The following is a 9,442-nucleotide window of genomic DNA, read 5'->3' on the forward strand; positions in this document are numbered from 1 at the left end:
TATGTCACTACACCTTGACAAACAAATCAGTTCTGTGGTAAAGGGCAGCTTCTTTCATCTGAGATCAATTGCGAAATTAAAACAGGTTCTGTCCCCGAGAAATTTTGAGACTGTAATGCACATTCTTATAACATCCTGCCTGGACTACTGTAATTCCACAATATTGTGACCTGCCTCAAACTGTAATTGCTCTGCTTTTAAAATAGCTGTTTTTGTGTATAAAGCTTTATCTGGTACTGCAACAAAATGCATAATTGCTCTTTTAATTCGTCACACTCCACTGCGGTCATGGCCTAATGCTTAGAGAGTCGGACTTGTAACCCGAAGGTTGTAGATTTGAGTCCCAGTACCAGCAGGAGTTGTGGGTGGGGGGAGTGAATGAACACTCTCTTCCACCTTTCATACCCTTGAGCAAGGCACCGGACCCCCAATAGCTCCTTTGCTCTCCGGGCTCCCCGCTGCTCTGAGTAGAGTGTGTTCACTACTCACTGCTGTGTGCGTGCACTTGGATGGGTTAAATACAGTGCTCAAATTCCAAGTATGGGACAACATACTTGGACACACCTCACATTCAATGAGCACTCAGGTCATGTAATCAGCTTCTCTTGCCTTTAAATGTGAGGTCTGCTCCTTCACTAGCCAGTTTTTTAATTGGTTCTTAAAAAGTTGGCCGTATAAAAAAAATCAAGTTGGTATATTTGCATTAAAACATTGCATGGAAGATCCGCTCTCTTTGCAGCACTAAGATTGATGATACATTCTTGTGCTTCACCTTGCAAGTAGACTGAAGGATGAATAGCAAATCCTCAATGTTGCACGAAAAAGTATATTATATTATATTATAGCCTATTATATTATAGCACCGGTTGCACCGCCCTAAGGACGGCCAGGTTTATTTTACAACTTCATAAGAACTGCAACTTCACAGTTCAGTCACTAGGTGGTAGAATAGTCCACTAAAATTTGCGGGTCCGTTTTCTGTTCCACAGCCACTTTCGCTCTCTGGACAGGCGTGAAAGATGCGCATTTAGGACCCTGAGGCGTGTTATTTTTAAGCTCGATGTGCAGCAGACCACCACGTCTGTGTAAAATCAAGTCACAGCGTTATTACAGCCTGATACGGAACTTCACAGTCACTTTCTGAGTGAGCAAACTGCAGCCGACGCAATGAGAGAACTGCATTTCAAAGATAATTTTTGGGTAAGGTTTTCGTATTTTGGGGGGCATACAATCAATTCTTAGTGAAAAATATAGTGGACATACTGTTTATTTGTATAATAATAAATGATAACCAACTTTCTCTGATTTGATGCAAGTTAAACAAATAGTTAAACCTTTTATTTTGAGCTCGCCTGTCACATATCGAAACAGGGCTGATTTTCCTTAAGGGAAGTGTGGTCAACACATAATGTGTAGCCTTGTCGTCCATTAAACAACCCAAATAGTTAATTCTTATAAAATAATATATTGTTAATAAAAAAGAAGAAGCGTATCTCAATGTGCTGTCTCATGCTGAATTGTGTCTGCATGCTATTTGACTATTGGCCATGCCAGCCTGAGAAATCAGACCTTATTAGGCAAAGCAGGCAATAAAGTGCAATTTAGTTTTGTTTTCTTAGCTTTTATTTTGGGAGATAGTTCATGTTGACTGTGGCTTTGGGTATGATGCTATGTCTGCCCCTCAGACTAATAAATTACAGAGACTGAGCTCTCATGAGTAATGATAGTCAACAGTTCAAACCACCATGTTTCTGAAGCCTATAGCCTTCATGTATACAGTGAGGAATTGGTGATACATGTGGCACTTTGTGGATTCCTGGCTTGTGCTTTCAGATTACGAATAATTGGTGTGACTTTTGTGAAGTTACTTGATAAAACATCTGCCTATGTGTTTTGTATATATATATATATATATATTGTTATTCTTCAATTGTGATATCAGAACACTGAAATCATCAGCACAGCTGGATATGACAGCATCATCCAGCACTTGAATGACGGCAAGAGGACGTGCAAAGAAATCGAGGATTTCATGAAGGCCAGGTGAGAAGTCACAGTCATTACCACCTAGTTTGACACATTTACCTCAAACTCTTGACGTTCTCACAGTTATACATTCGGGTAAACCCTCCATAGTGCATACACATATAACTGAAGGAATGTTACAGTAACCGAAGTCTTTAAAAAAAGGGGGGAAAATACCTCATGACGAGCATTGTTGCAAGATTTCCTGTTGTTGATGTGAAAATGATTTACAGTTATAATTTTTCCAATGCGCCACTGTGTTAAATCAAATAGTTACAGAAACAAATACTGGAAGTTAGTCAACATGAAATTAAAATGGGCCATTGCATTTTCTTAAAGGGATAGTTTACCCAAAAATTAAACTTCTGTCATTATTTACTCACCCTTAAGTTGTTGCAAACCTGTTTGAGTTTCGTTCTTCTGTCGAATGTTGGAAAACAAACAGAAATTTATAGAAAAAAATGCTATAGAAATCAATGGGGACCAGAAACTGTGTTCAACAGAAGAAAGAAACTCATTAAGCTGGGATGGAGAAAACACCAAAAATGGGTGGAAATATTTCCTCAATATAGAAAGTGTGAAACTAACTCAATATTCAAACAACATAACCAACAGATTAACTCAATATGTCATTATGTACAAAACATTGATCTAAAATATAAAAACACACTTATTTTCAGAGCTGCGATAGAAGAAAAATATGCCAAGGAACTGCTCGGTTTGTCCAAGAAAGTGTGTGGACACAGTGAAATGAAGTAAGTACCGATGTATAATTTCAGTTATTGTCACATAGATTGATAAAATGTCAGTCCACGAATAGTACTGCCTGACACAAAGTGCATTTAAAACATGTAACATCCATAGGCTACCACAGTTTTTACACCTGGAGACATTAAAAACTCTTGTATATATAATACAAGAGTGTTCACAAGATAAATGAAAATTCCGTCATAATTTACACACACCCTCAAGTTGTTCCAAACCTGTATGAGTTTCTTTTTTCTGTCAAGCACAAAAGAAGATATTTTGAAGAATGTTGGTCACCAAGCAGTTGCCAATAACCATTGACTTCCAAAGTATGGAAAAAAAGACACTATGGAAGTCAGTGGCTACTGTCAACTATTTGGTTACCAATATTCTTCAAAATATCTTCTTTTGCTTTCAGCAGATGGAAGAAACTCATACAGAGGGTGAGTAAATGAAATATTTTTTTAGTGAACTATCCCTTTAAGCCATTGCTTTGTGTATGTGTGAGAGAGAAACAGATTAAGCATGTGTGAATTACCTGAGTTTATGTTCAGTAGTGTTCTACTAATGGTAAATCTGTGTTCAACTACTTCAACAAATAAATAGTGCTAACACCTTGCTACTAGGAAATGTTGATCATTTTTAGTAGGGAAATGAATTGCTAATGTTATCACATAGATTGATAAAATGTCAGTCCACGAATAGTACTGCCTGACACAAAGTGTATTTAAAACATGTAACATCCATAGGCTACCACAGTTTTTACACCTGGAGACATTAAAAACTCTTGTATATATAATACAAGAGTGTTCACAAGATAAATGAAAATTTTGTCATAATTTACTCACACCCTCAAGTTGTTCCAAACCTGTATGAGTTTCTTTCTTCTGTCAAGCACAAAAGAAGATATTTTGAAGAATGTTGGTCACCAAGCAGTTGCCAATAACCATTGATTTCCAAAGTATGGAAAAAAAGACACTATGGAAGTCAGTGGCTACTGTCAACTATTTGGTTACCAATATTCTTCAAAATATCTTCTTTTGCTTTCAGCAGATGGAAGAAACTCATACAGGGTCATTTAAAAAAAACAAACAAACAAGTCAATAGAACAGAAAAAGAACAGATAATGCAAGTATTAGAAGGTCATTATTTATAATAAGAAAATAAGTAGAAAGAATAGAGAACGCTAGTGTTAGAGGCTCTTCTTTCTTTATAAATAAAAAAGTAGTTAGAATAGAAATGGAATAGAGAGTGCAAATGTTAGAGGGTCAAGTTTTTTAATAAAAAAGGAGATAAAATTAGAAGTAGCATTAGAATAGAGAGTGCTAGAGTTAGAGGGTCAAATGAAGATGAAAGAGGGGGTGTTTTCAGCCATTTCTTGAAAATATTAAGGACTCTTGGATTGAGTTGGGCAGGTCATTCCACCAGGAGGGAACAGTTAATGTAGAAGTCCATGAAAGATTTATCATAGGTAGAATGCAAACTGTTTTAATACAAGCATTTCAGTCAAATGCAATTTATGCAATATTTCAAACCTTTAACCCACTTGGGAAAATCAACCCATGTCAACAGTTTAAAAGTAGCCCAATTCTGTGGAAAAAAACGCGGACTTGGCAACCCTGCATCCAACAAGAGCTGCAGGAGTCAGATTTGACTGATCACAGGTCAAGAATAAGGAGAGATGACTGACAAGACCATGCTGGAGTATACGCTCAACAGATCCTGGGCTCATTGACAAATATCTGATCTTGTAAGATGTGCTCCCTTTACAAAGAGTGCGTGTGATCGCGAAATCGAAAGTGAAAGTAAACAGCGGCAAATGCTCATTCAAAAGAGATTTAAAAACTCCGCATACTGAGAGCGGCTCCCTGATGTGCCATAATTATGTACAATATTAGAATGTTTAAAGGAGTGGAAACGAAAATCGCGGGAGCAAAACACATGTTGCGGGAGCAGGTGGCAATGGTCAGAGATTCAGGGGGAGCGGGATTAGAAAACAGCCGAATCCCGGACATTTTGGGCAATTAAAGGGGTCATATGATGTTGCTAAACATTATTTGGTGTATTTGGTGTAATGAAATGTGTTTGTGGTTTAACGTTCAAAAACACATTATTTTGCATTCTGTACATTATTGTTTCTCCTCTATGCCCTGCCTTTCCGAAACGCGTCGATTTTTACAAAGCTCATCGGTCTGAAAAGCGAGGTGTGCTCTGATTGGCCAGCTATCCAGTGCGTTGTGATTGGCCGAATACTTGCGGCAACCACATGTGACGACCCCGGGCTAGACTCCGCTTCGCCACAGCGTGAAGTTGATGTATTTCCTCAGCGACCAGCACGGATCAGCTCCAGGCATGACGAAGCGGATATCGTCTTCTTTTGGAAAGCCAACCAAAGTAGTTTCGCTTTCACAATGAAACACACAGAACACAAATACACACGTGTCTCCACAACATGGCGGCGGCAACAACAATACTACAGCGAGAATAAAAGTTACGCCTTCTTTCTTTGCGTGAACATTTGGGCGGCGTTATGCAAATCTTCCCACATAGTGACGTAGACGTGGGGGCGTGTTAGAACGAGCTGTTTTAGGTAGGCGTGGCTGACTCTTAACTTTTATAAAGAATATCTCTTTGGATTTGAGACTTTAGTCTTTGCAACTTTACAGATCTCCTTTATGCACCTAGAGCTTGTAACACATTGCAAAGGGAAAGGAAAAATTTAAAGCACATCATATGACCCTTTTAAGAAATCCTGGCTGGATGCATTTTTGTAGGTCCAAAAAGAGGACATGTCCGGGAAAAAGAGGACGTATGGTCACCCTACAATATGTACAGTTAGGTTAGTGTAGTCTTATTCTTGAATGATTGAGTCTTATGAGTCGGTTCTTTTTAGTGAGTCAAAAGCATAACGATTCAAATCGGTTGAGATCACTGATCTATTTATAGACCAGTGGTTGGGATGCTAACCAAATCGCGATACAATTGGGGTAGGAGTTTATATGAATGTATCACTGAGGGGAACTGACTGTCTTTAGAAAAGTTTAGATGGCATTTTCTTTTCATCTTGGCTCTGAACGATGCATATTAATATTAAAGTAGTGTTCTAAGAGCGGTAACCCAGGAAACACCGTATTATTGCTGTTCATAAGTGCCACCTGCTGTCAGAGAGTGAATTTGCGTCTCATTGAGTTCGTCTACTGTTTCGTTCATATGTTTTATGTATAGTTTCACAAAACTAAAGTCGGACCATTCTGTTTTTGCTTCAGAATTTGAAATTATACAGTCTAATTTATATTAAAAACTTCTCATGCTGCATATATGCTGCATCTTTGTTTAGATCATGAATAAAATGCAGTGGTTGTCTCTAATTTTAAATGGAAAGAGCACAGACAAAGCCTTAGTTTGTTTATATGAAGAGATTTCTTTCATTTGTGTAACTTATTTATTGATTTGAGGTTTGTTTTAAAATTTCAATTTAGCATTGTTATATTTTAATTTCACAAAGAAACATGCAAAAATAGCCTAATAAAAGGACACCTTTTCATTTACTATATATTTTGTCTTCAATAACATTTTGTAAAAAAAATTGTGAGAAAATCGAATCGTGAAATCAAAATCTTGAATCGAATCGTAAGTTGAGTGAATCGCTACATCCCTACTTATGAGTTGGCTCTTTTTAGTGAATCAACAGCATACCTCTAAATCAGTGTTGTCCGATTCCCGAACAATTGAGTCTTATGAGTTGGTTCCTTTTAGCAAATCTGCAACAAACTGCTGAATCAGTGTAGTCTGATTCCCAATTGAATGAGACTTAAGGCTTGTGTAGTTATGGACCGGTTGTTCATATGTCAATATGTGTAGTACAAGACACACTTAATCAGTTTTGTCAAAAGTATTTCATAAAAATAAATGAATGAATGAAATATGGTTGTTTAGTATTATTGGTATTGTTTAATATATTTTAAGGCCAATTATTGGACTGCATTTGTGTCGCTTCTGAAAAGAAATCAGAATATCAAAATGATGTAATGAAAGTTATATAATTTTACACAATTTTTTTGTATGAAATTATTTTTTCCCCCAAAAAATTCTTTCCTCAAAAGTAAAATAAAATACAAAAATTAAGGAAGTGGAATCGTTAGCAGAAAAGCAGAAATATATGTAGTTTATATGCCTATGTGTTGTTATATTAGTGTATATAAATGCACATTATTAAGTATCTTTTGCTTATTTAGTAAAACTGTGTAAACATTTTTTGTTAAAATTATGGTGAAACTGAAAAAAAAATATTAAGATATGATTTAAATATCATCAAAAGACTGAAAAATATTGCGATGTGACTATTTAGCTGTATTTCCCAGCCATAAACGCTTCTATTTCTAATGTCTTTGTTTGTTCAACTCCATAATAGACAGGATCTATAGTCAGAATGTGTCCTTGTTGGGGAAGATGAGAGAGGAGTGGCTGAACGAGCATGTCAAAGCATGTGAGGTGAGCTTTACGCCCCAACCTGCATCACACACTCCAACACCGATGATCGCTTTTCACAACACATCGATGACAAATCAAACGTGCTCATGTCAGGTCATGTGAAGCCTGCATACCTCTTGAAAATGGGTTGTAAATGGCATTTCGTGTTGACTGTAAAACCATTAAAGGTCAAACAAATCTATTGAATTACACATAAAATGCCTAAATTAAAACATGCTTCAACAAGTTGTTTTATATTTGGTGATTATTGACTGACTGGTGTACTGAATGAAGAAAGACATTTTTTCTACTTGTGACATCTCTTGTGCATGTTTGCCAGTTTTTTGAGAAACAGGAAGTGGAGAGGATCAGCACCCTGAGAAACGTTGTGTGGACCCATCTCAACCATCTCTCCCAGCAGTGTGTCTCCAGCGATGAGGTAACCTGACTGTGCGGCATCAGGTAAGACCCACATGTGGAACTCGCCTCACCATGTGTATCTGTGTTACGCAGCTCCTTGAGGAAGTGAGGAAGTCACTGGAGCAATGTAACATTCAAGAAGACATTGAGCATTTTATCAACCTCAGAAGAACTGGAGACAAACCACCAGGTACTCTCAGCAGCAGGGTTTCACAACAACACATTAAGGTGTGGTGTCACGCTCACGGGCGACATCCAGTCATTTCAAATGGAATCCATGCAGCTAAGTTTGTATGAGGGTGAAACAATCTCCCAGCGCAGATTTCATATCAAGTTGGTGACACGAATCAACAGTGTTGACCAGCAGAAAGTTTGAAAGTGACTTTTTGTGAGCTGTGCCTCATACATTGCGGTACTACTGAGAATGGATCTTTACTGTGCAAAATTTTGCACAAGTTTCACTAATGTGAACACACATTTACTTTGTATTTTGTAATGTGAACTTTTTAGCTCTAATTTGAATAGAAATTAAAATTCAGTTTATTTACTCACCCTCATTATGAAAAATGTTCAGTTTTTTTTCTGAAATGAAGAAAGCATCATAAAAGCACCATAAAATTAGTCCAAATGACTTTGTCCATTGTAAATCACATTCATGATTCCACATGTTCCAATTTGATGCATTGTGTTTGATTACAAGACCCAGATATCAAACCCAGACCACTCTAAACTAGAGGTCTTCACGGGTCCACTTGGATCCGAAAACCCGAGGTCAAAACTTAGGCGAGTACCTCGGACACGGGTCAGGTTCGGTATTAGCGGCCTCTAGGATACAGCCTAATACGATACTAATAAGATCACGACTCGGTAAGAATTCTCACAGGAATGTAACTTTGACGTACAATTTACAAACAGTATAATATTAATGCTGGACCAAGTATTATACAGTTAATACTGTTGTTTATGAATCCCTGGAATGCTCCCTTGAGGAAATGGTGTTTAAGTTATTCATTTTTTTCTTTTTCAGTCTCTGCAAGCCCTTTTGCTGCTCAATAGGAATATTGTGAAGGCATTTGTTACATTTTTCATCAAGGGTTGAAAAGCACATTGGTTACCTTCTAATGCTGTTGCCAGCTTCCTCATACCATGTGGTGAGAATATATTGTAGCCTGGCATGAAGAGTTTCCCTGTCTCTGTTTAAAAAAAACATTGTTAACTTGCTAACCTAAAATCCACCCATGCAAACACGGTGAGCTTTGACACTATTACATAGTCATAAAAAGTCAAATCCTGAAGTTCTCACTACACTGATAACATCAACAAACAACCTTGTATAAATATTTGTATTTTATTTACTGTAAAAAAGATGTATAATTTTGCACCACTAGTGGCATCAAATGGAATTGCAGTGTGTTTGAACAGTCTTATTGGGCTCAACCAATGGGGTGAGTTTGGAGGTGGGGCTACCCGTTTGGCCAACCAATGGAAAACAGGAAAGGACCAGTTCTTTTGTCATTATTTTTTAAATTCAGTTTGGTGTAGCTAGTGGTCCAGTAATTACACGCTTCGCTTTTTAAATCAGCTTTTTATAAAGGCCACAAAAATATAATTTATTTCTAGTGTAAAATTCTACACACTGTCAATACAGAGTCCTGCATCACTGGATATGTTGCTTCAATAAATGCACTGTATATACGATTTGATCTGTGGTATTGACACTGTGGTATGTCAGCTTTATTCCTCTGTGGAGAAGTGTCCGTTTGAGTCGTGAATAGAAAAC

At 37.3% G+C, this 9,442-nt stretch overlaps 1 protein-coding gene across 1 annotated transcript in view; it reads left to right on the top strand.

The window, feature by feature from the left end:
- Positions 1 to 998: 998 nt before the first annotated feature.
- The window catches only part of LOC107562542 (proline-serine-threonine phosphatase-interacting protein 2-like), a 9,095-nt gene continuing 651 nt past the window's right edge, over positions 999 to 9,442 (top strand). Inside the window, exons 1-6 of the mRNA XM_016247178.1 lie at positions 999 to 1,200; positions 1,943 to 2,043; positions 2,706 to 2,780; positions 7,188 to 7,263; positions 7,583 to 7,681; positions 7,756 to 7,852. Coding sequence (XP_016102664.1) covers positions 1,168 to 1,200; positions 1,943 to 2,043; positions 2,706 to 2,780; positions 7,188 to 7,263; positions 7,583 to 7,681; positions 7,756 to 7,852 — 481 coding nt within the window. The 5' untranslated portion in view covers positions 999 to 1,167. The remainder of the gene's footprint in view (positions 1,201 to 1,942; positions 2,044 to 2,705; positions 2,781 to 7,187; positions 7,264 to 7,582; positions 7,682 to 7,755; positions 7,853 to 9,442) is intronic.

The sequence above is a fragment of the Sinocyclocheilus grahami genome, unplaced genomic scaffold, assembly GCF_001515645.1.
Source record: "Sinocyclocheilus grahami isolate Dianchi unplaced genomic scaffold, SAMN03320097.WGS_v1.1 scaffold828.1, whole genome shotgun sequence".
NCBI lineage: Eukaryota > Metazoa > Chordata > Actinopteri > Cypriniformes > Cyprinidae > Sinocyclocheilus > Sinocyclocheilus grahami.